This window comes from Engraulis encrasicolus, chromosome 8 (genome assembly GCF_034702125.1).
Source record: "Engraulis encrasicolus isolate BLACKSEA-1 chromosome 8, IST_EnEncr_1.0, whole genome shotgun sequence".
Taxonomy (NCBI): Eukaryota; Metazoa; Chordata; class Actinopteri; order Clupeiformes; family Engraulidae; genus Engraulis; species Engraulis encrasicolus.
This window is the reverse complement of record NC_085864.1, coordinates 36,097,040-36,123,520: the sequence shown is the minus strand read 5'-3', so window position 1 is coordinate 36,123,520 and position 26,481 is coordinate 36,097,040. Positions and strand designations below refer to the sequence as shown.

Here is a 26,481-nt window from a genome sequence, read left to right as displayed (position 1 = left end):
CACACACACACACACACACACACACACACACACACACACACACACACACACACACACACACACACACACACACACACACACACACACACACACACACACACACACCAGGGCTTGACATTAAACTTTTTCACTCAATTTTCACTTTTCACTGTGGCTAGTGGTTTTCACTAGCCATTCAGCTATTCTACAAGCCACAAATGTGATCATGTTTTCTTTAATCATGGTACTGTACATCTAACCTCAGAAGATGAGGAACTAAACTAGAAGATTAGCTTTCTACATAGAAATAAATCAAACAAATAACTACTGTAAGTAACAGAGCATTTTCTTGAACTCAAATGCAAACAATTGATACACAAGCAGAATATAGGCTACTCTGATACGTCATATCGAGGAATAAGCTACCTGCCAACTTGGCTAGTGACACTGAAGTTATTACCAGCCACAGACAAGTTTTATCAGCATTTGGCCAGTTGGCAGGTGCCAGTGTCAAGCCCTGACACACACACACACACACACACACACACACACACACACACACACACACACACACACACACACACACACACACACACACACACACACACACACACACACACACACACACACACACACACACACACCTCACAGATTCTTGAAAGTTTGGCAAAAACATGTAACAGCAATAAACATGCTAATTCTGTTGAAAATCAACTAAAATTTCAGCAACAAAATGAATCCAGGTAATGACCAAGGGGTCTGTTACACAAATGCAGAGTTGTTTGAAATATTTAAGTGTAATTTTATTACTTTTTATGGCTACAAATCTGCCCACACCCTATAAAAATGGCTGTTCAAGGGCAGACATCATCATCATCATTTCAATTGACTTAAAATTAAAAAAAAATCACTGATGGAATTGAATAATATCACCGTGATGTGGAAGAACCTATTGAAGTGGTTCTACAGATATGCACATAGTGAGTGTAAAACAATATTTACAATTATTTTCTGATCACTCAAAATGTGTAACACATATTCGTCACCACCGTCAGATTTTTTTTAAAAAGACATTAAAATCAGGCATGCACAAGGTCATTGTCATTTCTGGGGACCCCTATTCAAACCTTAAGCTCTACTGCATACTTCACCATCACTAAAGCTTCTCTAAGTTCACTATTTTCCCCTCAATTTGTTAATTTGTTTGGACACTGGTACTGTCCCAACCATAAACTGTCAACACCGTCGGAGGTTTTAATAGTATTATAATATATTACCGGTAATATTAATTAATATATACTTTTTCAGAAAAGGTATGAAGCACCTAAGAAACAGAGCGAAAACGAAATGGCTAATGTGAACAAACAATGCATAATATGTAAAAGATTGTTTTTTTGTCTCACACCGTCAGATGTCACCACCGTCAGATTTTGTTCCGCTCATCACCTTGTTCCTATTTTACTACATTGTGCTGGTTAATGAAACATTACAAGACATATTAGTGATAATTGTGATCCAAAATTATACTCTAGCTTCCACTGAGGTGCATTTGGAGGGTTTTTTGTCACAAAACCTGAAGGTGGTGACATCTGATGGAATTCACAAAAAACATGTGTTTTAGACAAGTTTTAAGAATATGCTTACAATAAGTATCTACAATTATGTTGAACTCTTAAAGTAATTCACTTTAATACAGTAAACATGACGGTGGTGACATCTGATGTAGTTCACAAAAAAGCATGTGTTTTACATGTTTTTGACAAGTTTTAAGAATATGCTTCCAATAAGTATCTACAATTATGTTGAATTGTAAAAGTAATTCACTTAAATTCAGTAAACTTATTTTTTTACTTCTAATTCTGTCTGACGCTGTTGACAAAACCAAGAAAGAGCCTATTCTATGAATAATGTAAAACATGGGGAGCTTGGCCAATACATTCACTGCACAGCCAAGACCAATACACCTCTATACTTTGTATTTGAACAACTTAAAACCTGTTCTGGCCTAATTTTCAAGATTCAGTGACCGAAAAAACGCACACACAAACATACTGTGCATTCACAAAAAAAGTGTTTATGCAAGATGCAATTGCCTTGAGAGAGCTATTTATTTTGCTAAATGTAAGTAATAATTCGGCCTCTTTCACCACCCTCAGATTACTGTCACCACCGTCAGTTCTCAAGTCACCACCGTAAGGAGTTTTGGATATTTTAAATGAATGTGCTGACCAAATTTTCCTTAGGAGTACCGGTAGTTGAATTATTGAAGTAATAGCAAATTTAAGCCAACACGAATATTTGTGAAATAACAAAAAAATGTTTGTTCTATTTAGGCGTAAAGTAAGCACAGTATGACGGTACATATTTTAAAATTAGTACTCATGAGACAGTATTAGAATAGAACAAAAGTGAATTTTTTTTACATTTAAAGGTATGTGTGAACCTAAAAATACACATAATGAGAAACGTCAGATATATGTGCAATCAAATGAATACCATTTTAATTGCTTTTAATTGTGCCTGACGGTGTTGACAAAAAACATGGTATGATCGGAGAAAAGCCTGATTTCTGAAAAAAATACAAAATGGGGAGATTGGCCTTGTGCATTTCTAAAAAGCCAAAGACCTTAATCTATGAGGATATACCATATTGTTTTGTAATTCACTTAGGTTTTTTTCTGTCAACATTACAACCTGTTTTAGCCACTTTCTCAAGAATCAGTGACCTAACGTTATTGATCAGGTTTACGTGTAGTTATCAGGCATGACAACAGGGGGGCATGCAGGGTTCCGAGAGTAAAAACTGTACTTTGCTCTAACCAAGACAGTGAAAAAGAAGGAAGACCGGTGGGAATTTGGGTGGCTTCATGTGCTCTGGGAATTATGGTATCTACCAAACGCTGACAAGGGAAGAGCACAATGTGGTATTTCCCACTGGACAACTCGATATGTACTTCCGAGAGAACATGAAAGGCACATCTTACTTTCTCAATATCGTTTGTCTCCCCATGGATCTAGCTATATCTCAGACCAGTTAGGGAGTTGGTCTTCTGATCGGAACGTTGTTGGATCAAGTTCCACCCTCCATGTCTGAAGTGCAAGGGCGTACATCCCAGGTTCAGAAAATAATGACTTTGTGGTGTGGTCATTAGGATCAGGCGGTTCGTTGAATTGGGTAGAGCATATATCTGGCAGTGTTTAATTTCTGAACCCGGAATGTAAACACACACACACACACACACACACACACTCCACAAAAACAGCTAAAAAAAAACAAACCAATGTGTAAATCCACTTCATTTATTTGGTTTTGTTGCACAAAAGTTTCCCATCAAAACCAACATGCTTACAAAACAGGATTAATATCCTTGCTGGCACATAACATCTCCACTAAGAGATAGGTAGAGTACAGTACGGCAATAGACTTCAGTGTACACATGCAGTATAGTATAGTGTTCACCGAAGGTTGAGGGAGGAGTGGGGATGCTGGTAGCCATTTCTTTTTCACTTAATCATATAGGTCTTGGGCCACACATTAGGTCCTATTTCCCCTTAAAGGAAACACACATTTCCTCACAGACAAACACACACACCCTTACATTCACTCACACCCTGACATGCGCAGACACACTCCTTCTCGCTCGCTCACTCGCTCGCTCGCACGCACGCACGCACACACACACACACACACACTTAAAATGAAATGGTTGGGATATAGGAGAAAAATGCCCTGCTGATCACATTAACAGAGACACAGAAGATCACATTTTTTATATAATATTTTAGATATAAAATTAGCCTTAGTCCCACCTTCTCCATATTTATAAAATGAACTGCTGGAAAACTGAAACTGACAAAAGATAAACTCAATAAAATATTTCATGGTGGTCTGTGCTAGGCACACTGAGGAACTGGAGTCCTTCTGTTTTGTTATACTCATCAGTACAGTAAGAGAGTAAAAACACATTTTGTTGCACCGCAGGGGGAAAAAAACACCAAACTGCAAATATGACATACGACACAAGAGGGAGCATACTGTCTCGTTAAAATGCCAGGGCACACTGAATAACACTCTTTTACATTCTGGTTTCAAGGTTTCTCAAAGTGCATACTGAGCAATATACAGAATATATATATGGATAGTTTCAAATGTGTTAATGCAAGATTGCCAAAGTTTAGACTGATGTTAGGTTAAGATTTTAAACTTTTTCTTTTTTCAAATAAAAAGCCATGTCTTTATGTGTGCTCAAAGAGAGCGAAATGCTATTTTGGCACCCCCTAGTGATCAGTTTGAATACCTGCAATTGGGAATCTGTGCTCTCAATACTTGCATCTTTGGTTAAAAAGTATGTAACAAAATATCTATGTCTACAAAAATAGCTAAAAAACAATTTGATACGAGTTTAAGAGGGAAATATGTGTATACTACACACATTGTGGGGAACATATTCAGCACATCTGCCATAATCGTCAACTGTCAAACACTTTGAAGTTCAGAGGACTTACAAGCCCTGAAAATACTGTTAACCGCAGTAATGAAAAACACCAGTCAGTTGCAAATAACCTTTCAAAACAAGGTTTCCCAACCATGCATTGGTTGAAGAGCATTTTTTGTCCTTTCTTGTCCTTACAGAGCCCTCTGCACTTCTCCATCGTGTATGTACTGTATACTGGATGTACAGTGTGCAATAGAAGTCTTTCTAGTTGGTTGATTCATGCTGACGGAAACACTGAATACCTAAAACCTGAGGAGAGATTGAGAGTAGGGGTAGGTTTGTGTGTGTGTGTGTGTGTGTGTGTGTGTGTGTGTGTGTGTGTGTGTGTGTGTGTGTGTGTGTGTGTGTGTGTGTGTGTGTGTGTGTGTGTGTGTGTGTGTGTGCATGTGTGCGTGTGTGTGTGTGTTCAGGGGGGTGAGGGTCGGTTCTCTGGGTCGTCTCCGGGCTCCTTGTCGTCTGGGTTGATGATCTCCCAGGTGGAGCTGGCCCTTACTGGGCTGGGGCTCTTGTTGTAGCTCCCGGAGCGGGTCAGGAAGCCGAACCTTAATGGGAGAGAGACGAGAGATAGGGGAGAGAGGACAAAGAGAAGCGATAACAAACATACATTATAATGGCCAGGAAGACGACTAAACTGTTTTCTTTTTTCTTTTTCGGGGTCTGAGAGATTAACACTGTCAACATTCATTACGTACATTGTTTTTTTTTTAAGGAATATAATATGAAAGTCATGCAGAACTTGACACTGACCCAAGACATCATAATTCAGGGACTCTGTGGCATTGTATTGAGACTGTGTGGGTTCCTGAATTAACCTTGGTTAACACAGCAGTATATGAACAAGGGACACCTACATACTCTACACTCTCACCTACAACATTAACACTGCACCAATTGTATGTTTGTTCGCTTGCCTGAGTTGGATAACCACAATGCCTACTTTATTGGGTGCAACAAAGTGGACAACGGGCTAGCAGCTATGGTGTTTGGGAAACACATCCCTGGAATGCTGAGTTTTGGGTCAGCTAGTTCCAGAGGAAAGGGAAAAGACAAACAAAACAGGGAGTGTGTTGAACAGTTTTCCTGCACATGCAAAAGAATTATTGTACAACTTGCTACACATCCTTTGTGTGTAATAGTTGAGATGCTATATCAGTAATAATAGCTACAATAGATCATTTCGAAGTATGAAAAAACTGTTTTAAAGGGGTATGCCACTATTTTGGGGCTGAATACGGTTAAAATGCCCTGGGTTTAATAAAGGTGACAAAGTGTCCTATTTTTAATGTTAGGCGTTGTCTTGTTTTAAGGAGGGAGCAAATATCTAAGCTAGTGAGAGTCAATGGATCATACATGCTACAGTGATCCATTGACTTTCACTAGCTTAGCTACATACCCCCTCTTTTAACTTGTCTCAAAGCAAGACAACGCCTAACACGAAAAATAAAACACTTCACCACCTTTCTAAACCCCGGCCAAAGATTTTAATGGTATTAAGCCTCAAAATAGTGGCATACCCCTTTAAGGACTCATTTCCACCCTCAGCAGTAAATAAACCATATGCAATTAATTTCTTTATGAATAAACCTGGTTATAAAGAAAAACAGCTAACTTGATATATGATGCTACAGAAGCCCTATCTAGTGTATTTGATGATGGTAGTACACTTCAGACTGTACAATATGGTAACATTAAGCATGATGATTATGTTTAGCATGATTATAGTTGTTAGGATCATGTACTTGTTACGATGCATGTCTACTGTAATGGCTGATTATGGGTAAAATGCTCATATTCGCTTAACAAAAGTTAAATTGATCAACTTGATTAAACTTGTTAAAGGTTGGGTCAGTATCCACTAATTGCACTACAGAATTTACCAATCTGTAGACAAGTGCGTCGTTATTTACCAACTGTCAAAGAAAGCATAATCATCATCAGTGCTTCAGCCAAGTCAGTGGTGGAGACATCTAAACATCTTTAGCAGACTAATGCCTCTTTTCCACTGCAGGTTTTCTGGTAGGCCTACAGCTCGACACAGCGCGACTCGGCCGTCACTTTTTGCTATGCGATTGAGCTGTGTCGTGGCTATTTGAAAAGAAAAAAGTGGCAGCCGAGTCGCGCTGTGTCGAGCTGTAGGCCTAGCAGAAAACCTGCAGTGGAAAAGAGGCATAACATTCTGATCCATTTTGAAAAGCAAAATGTCACAAGACAATGTAAAAGTTAAAACTGTGTAAGAACTAAACGTTCCATAGTTTTTTTTTATAGAGAACATAGTTTTTCGCTTGACAGTATTGCTTGCTAAACAGATTATGGAATACCAGTGCTGTTTCCAGTGATGTTCTCTACAAAATGTCAGTGTGCACGTAAAACGGCGCCCTTTCAAATACTTACAAGTTTCTGATGCGGGACTCTGCAGGCCTGCTGTCCGTACAATCTGTGTCATTGTCTGAGGAATCCTTGCTCTCAAATAATGGGCCTTTGTCATCCTCGTCACTGCACACACACAAACACACACACAGACACACAAACAGCATGTAAATCCATGTGTACGTGCAGAAAGACAGAGAGAGAGAGGGAGAGAGAGAGTAAAGGAAAGAAAGAGATGTAAAAACAGCAGACTACGAGCTAATCAGTGCATCCATTAAAGACCACAGGCCTTATTTATAACGGGTGCGTACGCACAAAAGACTGCGCACATTAAGTTCACTGCAAGGTTTGGTATTTATAGAAAAAGAACTTGGCGGTAAACATGCGCAGCTCCACGCAAAGTTTGACCCATGCGTACGCCCTAAACAAAAGACCAAATGCGGAAAGCGCGACCTTGGGAGGCAGCTGGAAGAACGACCCGAAATTGGTAGGGAGAAAAAAAATCTGAGTTCACGTGTCACGATAGCCACTTTAACATTAATCCTGTTCGCAACGAAAAACGCGGTTGTGTGTTGTTTGTTTTGTAATGGTGGAAAATAATTAGTAGGCCTACCTGGCCTAGGCCTATCCATAGTCACATGCATGTTTTGTAAGGAAGTAACCGACGCTTAAAATTTTATATTTAGGGTAGCCTACATTACATTGGAAATACCCTAAATTATGTTAATCACTCATGGACCTTTCCAGTATCTGTAGGCTATAATCGTTTGTGCGTTCTGACTCTGCAAGGAATTACGCCGACATTTCAGCCAGTTGCAGAATCATCTGCTCCCAAGTGCAGCTGTAGGCTACTAATAGAAAGATAATGGTTGATTTTCTCAGCCATTCGGCATACAGGCAAGCATACAGCCAAGTGCCATACTGATGGACAGCTTCGTTTCTCTTGTTGCATGCCATTTCTTTTTCATGTGGTTCGTCAGCAAATGTAGGTGTGCAGGTGATGTGTGCATTTCTAAGACAGCTGGCCTAATAGACTGATAATGCACGTTTATAATACACACTTTAAATAAATACTGACTACAAAATGTCCATAGATGTCATGCTGTCTGTGGATGTGTCGATCGACAGTTGGGGCGCCGCTTTGAAGTGAAAGCAGACAGCTGCACGCAGTGACCAGCGGTAAACCCGGTGCATATGAGGTGCGATGAGACAGCGAATAGATTTTCTACCGGTGAATTTCACATGGGGACATGCCATTGTTTCCTTGACGCAGCCATTTTCCCCTTGTTCACAACTTAATTAATACTACATGTCCATGACCTGGCAGGTTCATGTCCATGCCATCCTTTTTATTTAACCTCTGGTATAGCGTGACCTTTGCGAACATAACCATCCACATGCTGCAATTCGAGGGATTTTGTTTTTTGTACGACTTCCCAAACTTAACTGCTCCACATTGCCCAATGTTCTCTAGGCCTATCTAATAAAACTGTTTGCTCCACATGTGGTAAATAGGCTATCTCGTCTGCTTTCTGCACGCCGTCCACAGATATAAATATTCATTTTGGGCGTTTCACTGAATATTCATGGATAATTATGGGTGTGTCCACAGGTGCGCACATGTGCCGCAACTTCAGAGTCAGTTGGGATTTATAAAGGGAAATTGACGTGGAACGTGCGCCATGCTTTATAAATCTGAATATTTTCTTGCGCACGCACATCCTGAGATTCGTGCGTGCGCCATCTTTTCTTCCGCAAAGTTTTATAAATGAGGCCCCACAAGAGCAGCCTTTCTTTCTCTCTCTCTCCCGACCTCAGCTCGTCTCATCTCATCTGGGGTGTGTTTCATGAAAGCATAGTTGTTAGCCAGTTAGCAACTTGGGTAATTGCCAATGGGAAATTGCATGGAAAACAACAAAGTAGCTAATGTAGTTAGCAACTATGGTTTCGAGAAATGTACCCCTGAGCAGCAGTGCTTTGAGCGGTGACCCACCTACTGCAGTCCTCCACGGCGATGCCCAGCATTTTGGCCTTGATGACCGTCCTCTGCTTCTTGATGGCAGAGCGCACTGCATCCAGCAGGAAGCCTGGACAGTGCTCATCATTCAGGATCTCCCTGGCCGCGGAAACAACAAAAGGCCGTTAGACAAATAGATACAAGCGTGTGCACACACATGTAAAGCTAGAGAGATGCACCGATCAATCAGTTGCCGATCATGATAGGCAGATATTGGCAAAAGTTCCATGATCGGCAATCGGCAAAAAGCAGATTGCGAAATATTAAATTCCTCACACAGCATTTTTGTTTGCAGCAAGGGTACATCTGGAGCTAGTTGAAATACGTACAGTACATGGGCCTATGCAAATTGTGATAATGATTAGCCTACTTCAATTTAGAAAACATCAATATAGATAGTTAGATTACTGATGGTCTGTTTAAAGAAAAAAAAAACTAGGAAAGATTCCAATCCTTTCAGTGATCGGATTCGGCAGATCATGATTTTGGTGATCAGTAATTGGTGATCGGCCCAAAAAAAGCTGTTCGTGCATCTCTATGTAAATTAAAACAAACATGGGCAAATAGGTACACAAACATCACATAATGCTGCTGAAAATACTACCTGCATGCATCTTTACACAGAAGTTCAGAAAACACAGCACACTTATTTCCTGGAGCAAACAACGAGTTTTGTCCAGGCAGTGTGTCTTCAGATTCGCCCTTCACCAACCCCCATTACCCAGGTGTATAAATAAGGGGCCATGCCACATGATCACATGATCAGCTAATACCAGTCTGTAGGTAGTCTAGTCTCTACCAACTCCCATTCCCACAGGTGCATTAAGTGGGTCCAGCATAATCATAGGATCAGTCCATGCAGGTTAAGGAGTCTTAATTGTGCAATGAACAGAAGCATCCCAACATAAACATGCTTTTCATAGCCTGATAAAGCAGCCTAAATGTGAGACTGGATGTGTAATTTAGTCTGTCCCCGATGAACGACACATCCGAAGATTGTTGATGAGAACAACCTGCTGCTTTTCAAACCGTGCCTGTGCCTATCGGCAGGCACTCTGACCAATCAACGATCTTTCTTGTTGATGTGCTTTCCCAACATTGCGAGCTTCGTCGTCACTCTCTCAAAACCCTTTGATAAAAACGCTTTGATTCAAAACAAATTCAAAATAAATCTCTGCGTTGTGATTGGTCTGCCAGACTCAGGGCAATGTGTTCAAAATGTTCGACCGATCCGAGACTAGACCACTCGCAGACGAAAAATGTTGGCGTCCAGCGGGTGGTTTACTAGGCTATGTTTTTCATGCAAATGACTTGCAAAGTAATATGTACAAGTCCAAACATAATTTCATCAGTCACATCCAGACTGAAAGACTTATCATGCGATCCTATTTATACACCTGGGTAATGGGGGTTGGTAAAGAGCGCACCTGTAGAGGCACAGAGCGAAACACTCAGGGTGAAATAAGAAGAGAACAGTTACCAGTGTGTTGCGTTTTCTGAACTTTTTCTGCCTCAAACCTGCACCTGTGCTACTGAAGGCTTGTGTGCAACAACTCTCCGGAAGTCTATGCATCTTAACAAATTCGAACAACAAGAAAAGTGGCTTGTACATTTTATATTATACGTAGTCTCCACTCTCACATAACCAAATACATCAGTTTCTTTTAAGTCTGTTTTGTCTTTGTTTCTTTAATTTCATGGAAGCCATCTGACCTTGCCATTAAGATTCATTCGCTACACATTGTGCAATTGCTGAACCACAAACGGACCTGGGCTGCCGCTAACTCTGTTGGCTACTTTGTTGTTTGCAATGCAATTTCACAATTTCATTATCCAAGCTGCTAACTGTGTTACAACTCCGCTTTCCACAAACACGCACAACCCTGATTGGCGTGTTGACAAAATAAAACTTCCTGGTACTACTGACGAACTATAGCTGCGATACCTGACCTAGTTGCTGGAGTGGAGTGACATTTTGTGTCAAATTTCTCATGCAAACCAACTTCCAAGATTGCATCTGGATTCCGACGCTTTCCCTGCAGTCCAGAGCACATAGGTAGCTTCTGTTTGGTCTAGCTGTGCCCTTCCTAAAACCATCCCAAAACCTAACCCGTCAGTAATGCAATATTTCTGAGTTTTACAACTGTGCCCTTCCCAAAACCATCCCTAAACCTAACCTGTCAGTAATGCCATGTTTCTGAGTTTTAAATTTGTGCTCTGACCAAAACTTTCCCTAAACCTAACCTGTCACAGACAGCTGCATGACCACTGTGCATGTGTGTCAAAGGGAATGTGTCGTAAATGGGTTGCAATTTCAGTTTTTGGTTTGCGTTAGATTATAGACGCAATTCGTTCGAGATCCTGTAGACCACCCTGGGCAACTGATGTTATGTGTGAATCCATAGTCTGGGCGATGGCAAACACTTGGCTCTCACCTCTGGTAGTAGGACAGCTCCTCCTGAACCAGGAAGAGATTGGCCTTCAGCTCATTCCTCTCAAAAATCATGTCCCTCACTTCCTGTTTGGTGAAACATGGCCGGTTGGGATCATTTGCGTCATTATTGGACAAGGGGCACTGTGAAAAGAGAGGGGGATTTTTTTAGGATTTTTATTTTAGTCTCACTAAGAGGACTGCAATTACATAAAGTAATTTCAATAAAATGTTGAATAAAATGATTGTATTCGGTACAATATTTACTTTGTCACTCTTATTGCGGCTGCACATGCCTTACTTTGTATAATGTCGTCATGAATGTTAATACTGGATTATTGCTACGTATGTATAGTGTTCTCGGGCCATGTCCATGGTAATGCTGCACGTTAAACACATGGAAATTGAATTGAATTCTGAAAGCGGAAGTTCCCATTCAGCTTTTAAGCCCAGCTCTAATATTAACAGACCTGCGTCAAAGGCAGCTTAATTCCCCACGAATCATTGCCAAAAAACAATCAGTGCTCAGTTCGTCAGCTTACGATCCATCCTGAAAACATTTCTGCAAATTTAAATAATTTAGGCCTTATCGAAATCCTCACCTCACACACACACACACATAAAGCACGCAGGACCACACAAATAATGAACACAGAGGCTTATAACTCATACAGAAACACACACACGCGCACGCGCACACACACACACACACACACACACACACACACACACACACACACACACACACACACACACACACACACACACACACACACACAGGCACAAAGACATAGATACAGACAGACAGACACACACAGCCCTACCCCACGCACATTGACGTTGGCCTTCTCCAGCTGCTGTGTGAGGCGTTCGATCTCCTTCTGCTTCTCACACATGTCTGCCTCGCTGTCGGCCTTGCGCTCCACAGCACTCTTCAGCTGGGCCTGCATCACGCTCTGCCTGTGGCGCAGCTCGCCGTTCATCTTCATGAAGCGATCCAGCTGCTCCTGCAACTGCAGCACACAAACACATACAGCATGTACATCAATGTTACAACACACAATCACCTGAAGAGAATTTAAGTTTACTTGTAGTCAACTGTTGCGCGCGCGCACACACACACACACACACACACACACACACACACACACACACACACACACACACACACACTCTATTCGCCTGGCACCAATGCAACTACTCCTGCAGCAGTTTAAAGCACTTTTTTCACCTAAAAGCAGCACAAAAATAATGTTTCCAAAAAGGGTTAAATCAGTTCATCATCAACTTAGGACACTCAAACAAACAACACTATTAAAAAACACATAGTTTTCTATCCTGTTTGTTTGTTGTTTCCTTGGAGAAAAATGAAGTTTGACTAGTCTGAATGCCTGACACTCCAATCACTCATTCATCTGTCGTACCAAAACGCACACATGCCACTCAAAAGAAAGAAATTTACCACACACATCTGAGCGAACCTGATGACGCACAGAGGCGAAACGCGTTGTTCGCTCTGAATAATCGAGCAAAAATTAAAATAAGTGTGTGGTAAATTTCTTTCTTTGAAGTATTGAACACTCCTGCATGTACCAGCACCTAGAAGCTGTGTATGGATCTTTAAACTGTCACACATATCCCTGTCAAAACACTTTCACAGGGTTGACCATACAAAAAAATCCAGAGCCTGAACTTTCGCTGCACTCACCAAGCCATTCCGTAGTGCATAGTCCAAAATTAAGTAGGCTTGTATTTGAAATATGTTGGATTATACTTGATAAGCCTGACTAATGACTTGATATTCTCACTGGAGATCAGTATTTCTTTTCTCACACACACACACACACACACACACACACACACACACACACACACACACACACACACACACACACACACACACACACACACACACACACACACACACACACACACACACACACACACACTAATGGCACTGCTGAAATACACAGCATTTACAGCTTCAGTGTGGACAGAGAGTAACAGGTATATGAAAGCTGCTGCTGGCAGGATTTCTGTTGTCATGATTTGCGGTTTTAGGCATAGAATAAAATGTTAAAAATCACTCCCACAACCTGCATCATATGCTCCGAACTTTGTACCCTTGTACACACTGTTTTTCCCCGAAAGCGCTTCAACTAAATATTTACAGAGTGTAACCACTGCCTACCTTAATTATTACGTACATCAAGACAGAGTCATGAAACAGCTGAAACACAATTATCCGTCGAGAAGAAATAACAGGCAGCTGCCCTCTGATTGATACACACACAGGGATGGAATATCACCATTTCTCTAAACAGCAGGCAAGAGAGGTAGCAAGGGAACTCTGATTTTCCATAATAGAACATTTCATGTATTACTTTCAAAATCCAATGACAGATCATGACTTAAAATGAAAAACAGCCTCTAGTTCTAGGTGTTTTCTGATGTTGTGATTCTATTCCAGGTATGGGCAAAAAGGCAACGATAAAGAGGGCCAACCTTTTGGTGGTTTAAGTATCAATAAAAAGTACAAATATATACAATTTGTTTTGTTTAGCCCGTTGTTGCATATTTGATCACTTATTTAAGTAAATGTGATCTCATCATCATATTTCAGACAACTTGCAATACAAACAATCTTTGTGTAGCATTATAATTACTGGTAGCCTGTTAAGACCTCTATTGATAGGCACTCTTGTGGTAAGGGTAGGATTATGTCAGTTTGTGGTGTCATGCTCAAGTGAAGAGAGCGCCAGACTGCCGTCTGTGTCAGTGGTGTAGTCAATTTTTTTGGTGGTGGGTATACTGTACATTTGAACATTTTTTGAGGTGGGTATACTGTCTGTATTTGTGCTATTCTAAATAATGGATCAATCAATTTTAAGTGGGTATACTGAAATCTCTGAAAATTTGAAGTGGGTATACTGCGTATACCTGCGTTCTACATAGACTATACCACTGGTCTGTGTATATGTACCACCTGTGCACTGAACACAAAAACAGCAATTTCACTACTGGCACTCTCTTCACTTGAGCATAACACCACAACCCGATATAACCCTACCCTTACCACAAGAGCGCCTATCAATAGAGGTCTTAACAGGCTAATTATAATGCTACACAATGTCGATGCATGTCAGTGCTTGTTATTTGCTCTTGCATGAAAAGCCCTTTGTCGGAATTATAAACCTTGCCTTGTATCTCTTGTTCCAATCAGTTGGATGTTGTTACATGAAATGACAGGCACATGTAAAGGTTTAAAAAGCTACTTGCGCTCAAGAAGGTTTGGCATGCCTTTACTTTGCCAACGACTGTGTTTATTCCATGATGCCAGTTCAGTCTAGCATCAGTAACCATGCAACCATAACAAAATGAGCAATGCCAAAACTTATGTGACAATTACACAGACTGTTAGCCTGATAGCCTATTTCTGAAATTAGGCCGTCACCTCAACCTCTGGCAACCACACAGTAAAAAAATCAGTGCTAACACTTAGAAAGTGCTATGGGACCAAACACACTCTAAACTGTGTTAAATCGACTCTCCGAGTGTTGACTGAACACTGTATTTTCTAATGTGAACAGTGGTGTGCACGGGGGCGCATTATAAGCACCTGTGTTTATTGTAATAAATAGGCTTTACTGCTGTGCGGGGGAGAGGAATGTGGATTGTGCTCAGACGTGTTCTCAGGCTTGTTCTGTCTGGGTGTGCCTTTGTCTCTGGCTCAGGGAACGAGGCCTTTGGACAGGACTGCTTCTGCCAGCAGTGTATGTATAACACCTATTATACTACTCTGAGGTCACAGGTCAGCCTATAGGGCTGGCCAGCAGCCTGACTTTTTTACTGGCGCATAAAAGAAAACTCAATAAGCCCATATTGTACCAACCACAAATATCCTTCTGTAATATATTCATTTTATGGAGCTTTTTAATGTCCGGGCTTACAGCCCTCGATCTGTGTAGAACGTTAACACACTGCATTGGCCTGGTTGGCACAGCAACAGCAGCAGCAATGTAATGGGATTGGCTTTGTAGCCGTCTGCTGTGCTGCACCTAGCGAAGGTATAAATGCCACCAGTGTCACACTCTATAAAAGGGAGAGTACGGATTGAACACATTAAGCTGCCAGACCAGTGTATTTGTGAATGTCTCTCTTTCTGTCTGTATGTACTGTATGTGTGAGAAAGTGAGAGAGAGAGAGAGCGAGAGAGAGAGAGAGAGAGAGAGAGAGAGAGAGAGAGAAAGAAAGACGTATGTGTAGGAGAGGTAGAGAAAGAGAAGGACAGAAAAACAAATGGTGAGACGGAGAGAGGAAGAAAGGGAGAGCAAGAGAGAAAACGAAAGAGGGAGTGAGAAAAGTGTGAGAGAACTTGTAAAAGAAAATAAAAAGGACTGTAATGCATAATTACCGCTTCCACTTCTTTGGACTGAGAGGATATGGCCTGAGCCTTGGCCCGGATCTCATCCCTCTGTTTGTCCACCACCTCCTTCAGTTTCAACATCACCTCCCGCTCCTGGCGCTGGACACGATCTACAGACCAAACACAGAACACCAAAATAGCCACAAGAGTCCGTCAATACCACGGCAAGACTGGCGAGACCAGAGAGAGAGAGAGAGAGAGAGAGAGAGAGAGAGAGAGAGAGAGAGAGAGAGAGAGAGAGAGAATACAAGAAAACACTGTACTTTCCCAACACTGTACTTTTCCAGGAATAGCTTAGTCAAATTAAGATTCACATGATACAGTTCAATATACAGTAAACCATGTTTATGCTTTCTGAGAAGCAGGACACACACAAACAACTCGACAGTGGTAATAAACTAAAATTAAAGCATTTGTTGCTAAGCTGCTGTCCTAATGAAAGTGAGTGTCTGGTGAATAAATGTAGGACAGGGCAACTCCAGACAGCGAGCATAATCATTTAGAGCTAGGCCAATACAATTCCCACAAAAGGCCAGGCAGAGTTGTTAGTAGTAGTAGTAGTGGTAAATCGATTTAGCAAAGTTCCCAGAGAGAGAGAGAGAGAGGACAAGATAGTTCTACGGTACATGTGGGTCAAGCTTTCCCAAAACAGCTCTAATGTAATTACCATGCTCCACTACTCGGACGAGAAAACACAAAAACCATGTGAGCAGTGGATTATTTCAGGACAGAGGTAACTGTTTCTGTTTTAGGGTCGTGACTCATATCAAACAGAGATCAGCGGACAAGGACAACACACTGATCGAATAACCAAAGTCATTATGACTTTGGCTATGAAGACGGTCACAGAAAGTCCAAGTGGAGGTTTGTTTTCCCCTCAACAATGGGTACTGATGGTACAGGACATTCCATGTACTTGACCATTTGGTGAGAAAAAGGGAAATGTACAGTAAAATGTTACGAATACCTATATGTAGTTTGAGCTGGAGTACCTGACTGCTAATGGGTAGATTTAGACGACTCAAGTGACCCGGTGATTCACAGAGAACACTGTCCTGTGTGTTGCTACACTTGATGCCTGTGGTTATGTGGGTGTATTACATGATACTAAAGGATGAGTTAGGGTAAAAGAAGTCATACTAATCGAAAGGTAGTTATATGATGTGTTAGTAGCATCTCCGCACCGTCCTGCGTGTTGCTGCACTTGATGCCTGTGATGTTGTGGGTGTATTACATGGTACTAAATGAGTTAGGGTGACGCAGTCATATGTGTATGGTATGGTAAGCTGCATCTCCGCACCGTCCTGTGTGTTGCTACACTTGATGCATCTGATATTCTGGGTGTATAACATGGTAGCTGTAAACTATGGCAGTAGTAGTAGTTACAGTATGTGACATATTAGCTGCATCTCCGCACCGTCCTGCGTGTTGCTGCACTTGATGCCTGTGATGTTGTGGGTGTATTACATGGTACTAAATGAGTTAGGGTGACGCAGTCATATGTGTATGGTATGGTAAGCTGCATCTCCGCACCGTCCTGCGTGTTGCTGCACTTGATGCCTGTGATGTTGTGGGTGTATTACATGGTAATAAATGATGACAATGGTATATGATGGTGGTATATGGTATATGATGTGTTAGCTGCATCTCCGCACCGTCCTGTGTGTTGCTGCACTTGATGCGTCCCTGCAGGTCCTTGTTCTCCTGCCGCAGCTGCGTCACCTGGTCCTGCACCTCCTCCAGACGCCGCTGCCACTTCTTCTCCTTCTGCTGCCAGTCCTGACGTGGGGACACAGGACACACAGATTTTCATGAAGTGTATTTTTTTGTCCAATTGTGTTGTCTTGCTTGGGATAATGAGGAGGAGGAGGGAAGCCACTTATTTTGATATACCGGTACTGTATTTTCATCCACTTATGTTGTCTTGCTTGGGATAATGTCTGATAAACAAGTAGCCTATCATATTGTACCCAAACACATTAACAAATGAAGTGAAATGACATTGTAAGCTCCTATAGTAGGCTATTTGTTGGCTCCATCATACAAACAGGCAGGCGGATTGGCATGGGAGACGGGTAGAATGGTGGGCTGTTTAAACACCTCCATGCAATGTTTAAGTTGGGCCAGACAGGAGCTTGGTTTTCCCTCATCACCTTGGCAATGCAACCAGCCAAAGCTGAGTTCTCTCTGCTAGAGTGTTATTTAGTGATCCAAAAGTATTGAGATGACAATGGCTTCTAGACTTTACACTTTATACAAGACATGAAAAAAAGATTTGAATAGGAGAAACATTTTTAATATATATGCACTATATCACCACTTTTTTTTCAACCAGGGATAAATCTGTTTTCCATTTGTGCGAAACTGACCAAACTACAGGGGGCAATTTGTAAGACAATTTAGTGAGGGGAATTTCCTCACGAGGAATGGAATTACTAGTTCTAGTCTAGTTTCTTTCACGTGCAGGTCATAAAGCGCAGTCTTTCAGTTAATCTTTCATGGCTGAGCGGATCAAACTGATCCAAATACTTTGCAACAGAACTTTGGCGCATGACCTACATTGCAATGATCTCTAGTGCAACCAACTCTACAAACGGACAAAAATGAATACATAAACGCAACCATTAAATTAGAAAAAGTATGTGCGCATCTGCCCACATATATTACAATGTAGCATTGCACAACCCTGTTACATAACTAGTAAACATTGTTTCAACGTGACACTTGCCCAGAACTGTACGTTCAGGAAAGATACCAGCTGGAAACGATTTACATGCAGGACTGGAATAAGAATCAACCAATACACCTCGAAGACATGGCATTTATCAAAACAAGGCGTTATTGTACGTGTATTAGGCGGAATAGGACGGTGGGAAGCTATGCGTTTTAGCCATTGAGAGTAGAGTAGCACATTGTGTACCAACTGCGTTCCATTTGCTTGTTAACATGTTACAAACTAACACTGCCCTGTGTTGTTCAATGTGGAATGCAGGTGTAAATCCCAAGGGTAAAACGCTCAATAAACAACACGAACAGTTTATGGAACTCCTCATCGTAGAAGACTATCTACACAAATATTAATACGATAGCTCTTAGCCACCATGCTAGTTTCACTTACCCGCATTTCAGAGTTGTTGTTGTTGCTCTCCTCGCAGTCTTTCCCACGTTGCCTTTTCTGCTGCTGAATTTGTAGTGTCTCAAAGGCCTTTAACAGTTCCTCTTCTCGGCATTTATGTGCGTAATTTCGCGCTGCAAAGCTCTCCAGGAATTCCAATACTTTAACAATTTTAGGAACAAGACCCTCGGCGCTCTCTTTGCCATATCCATCGATGAGTTTTTCTACTTCTGATCCAATAAGTTTGGCGATTTCATACACATCATCGACAGTGAGAGTAGAAAATGTCCTTTCCAGACAGCCACCTGTCTTCTCTTGTTTGTGGTCGATTATTCTTACACAGTTCTTCTCCATTTCTACGGCGGAGCTGTCCACGTTCAGAAATCGAAACTTGCCCCTGCCAAACTGTCAAACAGCACGCCAGCTCATCGTGTTACCAGTGCGAGCCATTCACAAACGAACACGAGAAAAGGCAAGACAACGGTAAAAACCGTTAGAAGCCAACAATTAAGGATTTTTGAGATAAAGCCGTACACCAAAAGGCACCGTAGGACTCCACGGGATGAGACGTTCTTTCGCTTCCTTGATTGACGAGACGACGTAACTCAGTTAATCATATGCATGCGTAATATGAGACCACGATATCAACCCAACACCTGTTAAGATTTGCTGTTCTATTGCTGCTTGGTTTCCTGCTCTATAGGCTATGAAGAACTACCCTCCTCTTCTGGTCACTGCAATAGGAGTTGGTTGTTGCAGCACGTGTTTGAAACTGGACTGGCTTGCTCTGTCGAGCGTGAAGAAATAACTGGGCCAGGGATAGGAGGAGGAGGAGGAGGAGGAGGGAGGGGGCACTGAATCAGAGCAAGTTGACCGTGTCATTCTTCACTCCACATCAAATGACCACGATGCCCAGTAAACACAATGCACTGACATTTGATTTTTTCCCAGGGGGATATGTTTTTGTTGTTGTTGTATGTTTGTTTTACACAGAAAACTTCAATGCTACAGAAAACAATATCAGCTCTTTAAATGTGACACTTACAATGCACTAATAAACAGTAAATCACCAATTTCTTTATAAAAGTGTAGATCTTTATTTTAAACCCAAAGTACAGTGATCACAACGGATACACAAAATATCTACTGGGTCCACACAAATTACAGCTGGTTTTTAAAAAAATGTTGTTTCCGTGTTTAATTAGATAAAGTCACTGAATAAAAGAGCATTGATTCCTTTCCCACACATCACATGCATCCCAGACATCAGCTAAGCACACACACCAACTATTGTCTAAAGAGGACACAAAAAGGAAACAAAAAAAATACAACGTAGATGGTGCACAATTAACCAAATGGATATAAATGCTGACCATGCGAGCTGAAAAGCACAATTACACGTGAGCGTTGGTGAACCAAGGTACTCAGATCAACTAAGACTCTCAAAGAACAGGTTGCTAAGCTTTGAGCGAACAACTCGCACACAAACCCGCACACACACAGTCACGCGCGCACGCATACACGCACAAAAGCCCTGGTGAGTGACCAGTGTTGGGGCGGTAAGTCTGAAAGCCTCTTAGACCCTTGTTGTTGAATACCAACAGCTGGTGCCAGGAGCTAGCATTCTAGGTAGCTAGCTACTAGCCGGGGTGTGTAAAGTTTAGCCGTACATGTCCTCTCGGTCTGCGTTGTAGATCTCTCCCTCTTGCAGGGAGGCGAAATTGAGGAAGTGCGAGGGCCGGTGCACCTCATGGTAGAACTCCTTGGGGTTGGCCAGCTGCAGGTCGTACTTCATGTTGGGGTCATGGCGCACACCTGATGTATGGAGAGAGAGAGAGAGAGAGAAGAGGAGCAGAGATTAATGGATGAATGAATGAATCCTTTATCGTCTTGAAGTTGACAGGAATAGGTATTCAGCATAAGATAAATAGAGATGACATCAAAGGACTGACTGGACAAAGATGCTTTTATGGTCCTTTAAGAAAAAAAAAGAGGATAAAACCAAATCCCAAAAGAGAATCAGCACGTTACAAATCTGTATACATGCCATGGGAACCTTTCATGAATGGCATAGTTCATTTGTTAAATAATAACAATAAAAAACAGAACAGGGGCAATATTACGTGCAAATTCTTTCCCCATAATACCTTGAGAGAAACAGGAAACGGGAAGGGAATCAACTCACCCATGAAGTTGTAGTTCCACGACACCTGTCCTGGCACCATGAAGAAGCCGAGGAAGCGATCGGAGAGCAGCATCTGCACCCTCTCGTAGTGGGAGGGCAGGTACCCCTTGGGGTTGTTGCCCTTGTCCGTGTTCTGTCTACCCCACTCGTATCCACTGGGCGTCAGCTTGTAGGCAGTTAGGGTACATGAGCCAGGGGTGAAGCTATAACAAAAAGGAGGACAGAATGCATTTTAAAGTGGCTGCCATGTAGGATTAAAAGGTTAATGAATCAATGTCCGGATTCAGCCAGTGCTTATTTGAGTCAATAACAAGTGAACGATGACTCTTGCAACCAGTTTTATGGTCCGCTGTCTGAGAACCCCGAATTTAACTTTTGACAGAGCGACCCAGTCGAGTGTCGTGGGAAACACATTTATACGAAAAAAGAATCCCTTTACATACAGCCAGATACATTTAAAAAAAAATTCTATCAACTGCTGGCATTCTGTAATGAAAACATTCTCATAGCGAGCTTAGTTTAACAGCATTTTTTCATGACTGTGTAGATTTTGAGACAGGCATGCCACGGGCACCCCGCAAACTATGTGATCCAACATTGTGCCCCTTTAAGACTGATGAAGTGACTGATAAATTATTGATGCTTTGAAAACACTGAGACAGCTCTTAAAAATGAAATGGTATGCCTAAAGATCTCAAAATTGTCTTGTTAAATCACAGCCTGTATTATTACACGAGCAGTGCATTTGAAACTGAATCTTGAAAACCAGCTTATATTGATGCAAGAGTTGCCCTTTGGAAAAGCCAAAATGCCAGTAGCTATGATTAACCATTTTTACAAGAAGGGCTTATAACTTGTGGTATTGTACTTCCTCACTTTGGTCATGAAAAGTTCCTACCAAATCAGAAGACACCCCCACCACTTGCAATGTAAAGCGAGTTGAGTGCTCAAAGGAGTGGAAAGGCGCACTATAAATGCAGACCATTTACCACTTGTTAATAACTTTAATATCCCCCGAGGGTAGAGTTTTGGGCGTGTACCTGCAAGTGATGATGATGGTCTTCTCTCCGTCCCAGGAGGGGTTGTCCGCCATGACTTTGGCGTGGGTGGTGACGTCCTGCGGCGAGAGCTGAGGAGACTCATTGGGCTGCGTATGGATCCAGCCCAGAGGCTCCATCTCCTACACACACACACACACACACACACACACACATGAACACACACACAGAGGGTGGGGTACGTCAGAGATGAAGTCATAACAAAACACACCCAGACACAAAAGACCATTTGCCTGAACATAGTGTGCTCTGGTGTTAGCATACTCTGATGGGAGAGTTTTCAGAATAACCAAGTGACAAGTTCTAATTTCAAAATGGGATCTGTTTTTTGTTGTTGTTTCAATTGACTTCCTTTATTCATCAAGAGAATTTGGTCTCGTTGTTTATCCAATACATTGGTTGGTGAATCACACACTAACCCAGTGCAATAATAGGCTGGCTTCCAATAGCAAGCACGGCAGAGCAGAGAGCCATTAAGTGAATGCCACTTCAGCAATGGACCACTGTCCGGGATTCGAACTGACAACCTTTGGGCCAATAGCCCAGAATCCCTACATTCTAGAACTCAACTTATTGCAGTCCATTCCGTATATCCCCATTGTATTAAAGCTAATAAGTTTATCCGCTTATGTTTATGTCTCTTTCTTTGAATGCTATTAGGTACAGTCCTTTGTGTGCAAAACAGTGACCTACACAAACATCAAGTGAGCCATAAGCTCTGTAAGTCTGCCAAGTAGACAAGGCACGTGCCGCTAAGACCAGTGAATGTGCCCTATTTAAATAAAAGAAATGTCAGCAATCCGTTCCAAGTTCTCACGTTTAGATTTGTATTTCATTAATACCCGACCACACTAATTAGTCATGACCGAGCAAAAAATGTGCCAGTTAAAATCAGCGTCAACTTCTTCAACTGTTAACTTGACACAAATCAAATTTAGAAATTACATGTAAAATGGCATGTGCTTTCAATTACAAGTCACAGAAGCAATAAATGTTAAGCAAATCATTTTAAATGGAGCAGTTGTTTACCTTGAGGTACTCGTGTCCAGGCAGCTGGTTGGGCAGATGCACGGTCTGGTGGGTGCCCCACTGGGGAACCATGACGATACAGCGGATCTCCTTCACCTGGGGGTTGTCAGGGGGACTCACGCCATACAGGTAACCAGCAATCTGTACAGGAGGGCGGGGGGATCACAAGGTCAGCTCAGGCACCTACTTAAACATCTCACATTAAATTGCATTACACATACAAGGCACTGTTATCCACAGGGATTTAAATATTTAGGTACACTATATATTTACAATCCCTTGAGTAATGCAAGGCTAGGTGCCTCACTCTTGAATGAGGATGCAGGTGACCCTTGGCTCAAACAATTTACAAAGACAAAGACAAAGACAAACATGCATGTGTTTACAATAGTCTTGCTGAGAATTTCAGAAGCATGATCAAACTCATAATTTTGGTATAGGAGGGAGATGCACATCCAAGTTAGCCACAAGTCAACCTTTCAGGTCAGTCAGCTTCATATCACTGTCGAGCAGACAACCTGTAGCTTATTTAAAATAAAATAAAATCAGATCTACTGGCCACTTTCTATGAGTATTCGAGTTGTATCAATATCAACTATTTAAATTAAACTTTTAATGATAAAAATATTTGTTTATTTAGAAAACAGTGTTTCTCAACAAATAACTTTCTATAATAAAAAAGTGGTGTTACGAGGTGTCTGCCAGACAGCGACAATATCTTTTAGAATTCAGCTGGCATCCATTGTACAAGCACTAGTTGTTTGTTTGTTTACATGTATGGCCAATTAAGCAGCTGTGGCCATTTCATGGTCAGTACAGGTACACAGACACTAGAATTGGGTGGCACACAGCATACGTGCGATACGGCAGTGTTTCTCAAAGTGTGGTCCGGGGACCAGTGGTGGTCCACCAGACACCTGAAGTGGGCCACAAGGGGATTTGCAGCCAGTTTCTCCAAGACAAGCTAGCTATAATTGTAACATTATTGTAAGTTTAAAAACATATATAAACTTGTTCTTTCAAGTTTACATAAGATGGGCCTATAATTTGGGTAAAAAAGTTTGTGATCTGAATTTGCAGTGCACAATACTTGCAGGCATGAACGACCCCATCAGTTGAAAGACATTCAGTGTAACATTTTTTTTTGGGACAAAGAGCTCCTTGGTCTGGACAAGTGAGAAACAATGGGATGAGGGGCTTATTTGTGGACCAACTGAACTCACCTGAGCCCGCAAGTCAGAGATGCAGATAAACTTCTTGAGGACGTTCTTGGGCAGGATGTAGGTGTAGCCTGTCTCCTTGATGTCGTCCGATGACACATAGATGTGGTTTGTTCGCAAGTGCAAGTTGGCAGCAGAGATGGCCCTGAATAGGATAAGAAAAAAAACATAAATTTTAAATCTTGAAACAATGTAGTAGACAGTTCACTACTATGAATCAGAAAAAATTAAAAGCCAAATGTAATTATATCAATTTCTGGAATTAGAAGGATTTGTGACGGTAAAGAGAATGTCAAAAAGGGAAAAGTAATAATATCAATGTCTGGTCATTTAAGCATTTTTTACGTTCTAAATCTTAGGTCTCTAAGCTTTTGTGTTGTTTTGGGTGTAGGCCAGTGACCGCAAATCCCCCTGCTCCACTTTCTCTGGCGGGGACAGAAGCTATCTGAGGCCATTCTGAACTATAACAAACACCAATGCACTAAGCAACATTTTCCACAATTTTTTGACATTATATACACCAAATCAAAAACGAAATCGAACTGCACCAACTTTGGACAATAACTGAAAGTCAAACTTACAACACAGAAAACAGGAGATCAAGACTGACCACACACACACGCTAAGATATGATGCACCTTGGTTTCAACACAAAGGTAACATTATAACTGCACATCGTCTTGTTTAACCAATTTTAGCCTTGAGACACATATACGCTGCATTCAGGTTCTTGAGATGTGAGGGTTTTTATTTAAAAAGTGGGTATGTTAGAGTTGAATGTACACATCCCAATGCAAAATGAGGATTCTAGCTTTTAAATGCTTAACTCATTTCATGTTTTTATGTGCTTCGGAGGCTGAGATATTTAGGTTTTCATAGGCAGAGGGCACCTTTTCCCAAAAAGTGCTTAGGCTAAAATTGGTTAAAAAAATGAAAAAGTAACTTATAAAAGTCTACCATATCAGTGTTGAGGCCTCACCTGACTCTCCATTCGGTCTTGGAGGAGAAGGTCTGCGTCTCGTAGTTGCTGGTGGTGGAGGTGATGATCTCGTCTCCGTGCTTGTTGACGGTGCGCGTCTGTGTGGCCGTGAGCTGCGACTGCTCCTTGGTCTGCTTCTCGATCTCGGCGATCTGCTGCCTCTGCTGGGACGGCGCCGAGATCTCCATACCCAGGATGATGTCCCTGATCTCAGACTGGGTCAGAGACGCCACGTTCACACTGGAGGAGAGAAGCGCAGACTAATTTACACACACACTAAAACCATTGTTTGCTTTTTGTTAGCCTTAAACCCCGTATGAAATATATCCAGATTAAAAACTCAACACATAGAAGGTTCAGCAACGGACAAGGGCATGCTAAAGATTGTGTACACATTTATTTACAGAACATGTGAGAAGACTTTGGGATAAGTCGTCATTTTTGTCTGCCATATCATTATAAAGCACCAGATAGCCTGCTTATAAATCTACTCAATTTTTCTGATAAACCATCAAATGAAAACAAAGAGATCACCCAACATGGTGGAAATGTTCAAACCCAACAGGTCGTCGCATGAAACTCACTTGTTCTTCTTGCCGTAGTCGGCGAGGATGAGGTCCTTGAGCTGCACCTCCACCTTGATCCACTCCTCGTCGGTGAGCGTGGGCCAGATGTGGTGCGGCTCCGTGATGGTGGTCTTGTCCGGCTTCAGGATGACCTTGGCACGGTCGTTGTTCACGTGGAGGGCCCTCAGAATCAGGATCAGACGAGAGAACGCCTATGCGAGAGAGACGGGGGAGAAAAAAAAACCCCAAACCAATTACTTTTAGCATGGGTATGGAGCTGCAAGTTCATGTTTTCAAGTGGCAAGGGCTCACTTGAAAAATGGGTAACAGCCTGGTCAGAATGAAGGAGAAACAAAGTTTGAAGTTCAAAAGATTTACAGTGCACAGCAAGTTTGGAGTACGGCATTACCGTGTAAGAGGAGATGGTCTTCAGCCAATCATCGTAGAGATTGAACAGGACCATCTGAGGCTCTGTGGCCTTCAGGATCAGGTCTCCGAACTTCTCCACCTTCAGGCAGGCCTGGAAGGGGAGCTGCAGCTCCGAGCCCTTGATCACGATGTTGGGGAAGTCCAGCAAGTGCACCTACAAACACACATATTCACATGGCACATA

At 41.8% G+C, this 26,481-nt stretch overlaps 2 protein-coding genes across 3 annotated transcripts in view; both read right to left on the bottom strand.

Moving 5' to 3' along the window:
* Positions 1-3,258: 3,258 nt before the first annotated feature.
* On the bottom strand, positions 3,259-19,617 carry rilp (Rab interacting lysosomal protein). Of its 2 annotated transcripts, none has more exons than XM_063205591.1 (8): positions 18,835-19,617; positions 17,372-17,495; positions 15,705-15,826; positions 12,115-12,303; positions 11,295-11,434; positions 8,836-8,958; positions 6,867-6,968; positions 3,259-5,017 (listed from the first exon to the last, which is right to left on the bottom strand). In XM_063205591.1, exons 1-8 carry the CDS (start codon positions 19,183-19,185, stop codon positions 4,882-4,884), a joined length of 1,287 nt encoding a protein of 428 aa, XP_063061661.1. In that variant the 5' UTR covers positions 19,186-19,617; the 3' UTR covers positions 3,259-4,881. The 2 variants fall into 2 exon arrangements, with proteins under 2 accessions (XP_063061661.1, XP_063061662.1); XM_063205592.1 differs by having other exon boundaries at positions 12,124-12,303.
* A 293-nt stretch (positions 19,618-19,910) lies between these two features.
* The window catches only part of prpf8 (pre-mRNA processing factor 8), a 33,924-nt gene continuing 27,353 nt past the window's right edge, over positions 19,911-26,481 (bottom strand). The window contains exons 36-43 of the mRNA XM_063205590.1: positions 26,278-26,451; positions 25,887-26,080; positions 25,303-25,542; positions 24,327-24,468; positions 23,104-23,244; positions 22,057-22,196; positions 21,017-21,219; positions 19,911-20,646 (exon numbers count right to left, since the gene is read on the bottom strand). Of these exons, the coding sequence (XP_063061660.1) occupies positions 20,492-20,646; positions 21,017-21,219; positions 22,057-22,196; positions 23,104-23,244; positions 24,327-24,468; positions 25,303-25,542; positions 25,887-26,080; positions 26,278-26,451 (1,389 nt within the window). The 3' untranslated portion in view covers positions 19,911-20,491. The remainder of the gene's footprint in view (positions 20,647-21,016; positions 21,220-22,056; positions 22,197-23,103; positions 23,245-24,326; positions 24,469-25,302; positions 25,543-25,886; positions 26,081-26,277; positions 26,452-26,481) is intronic.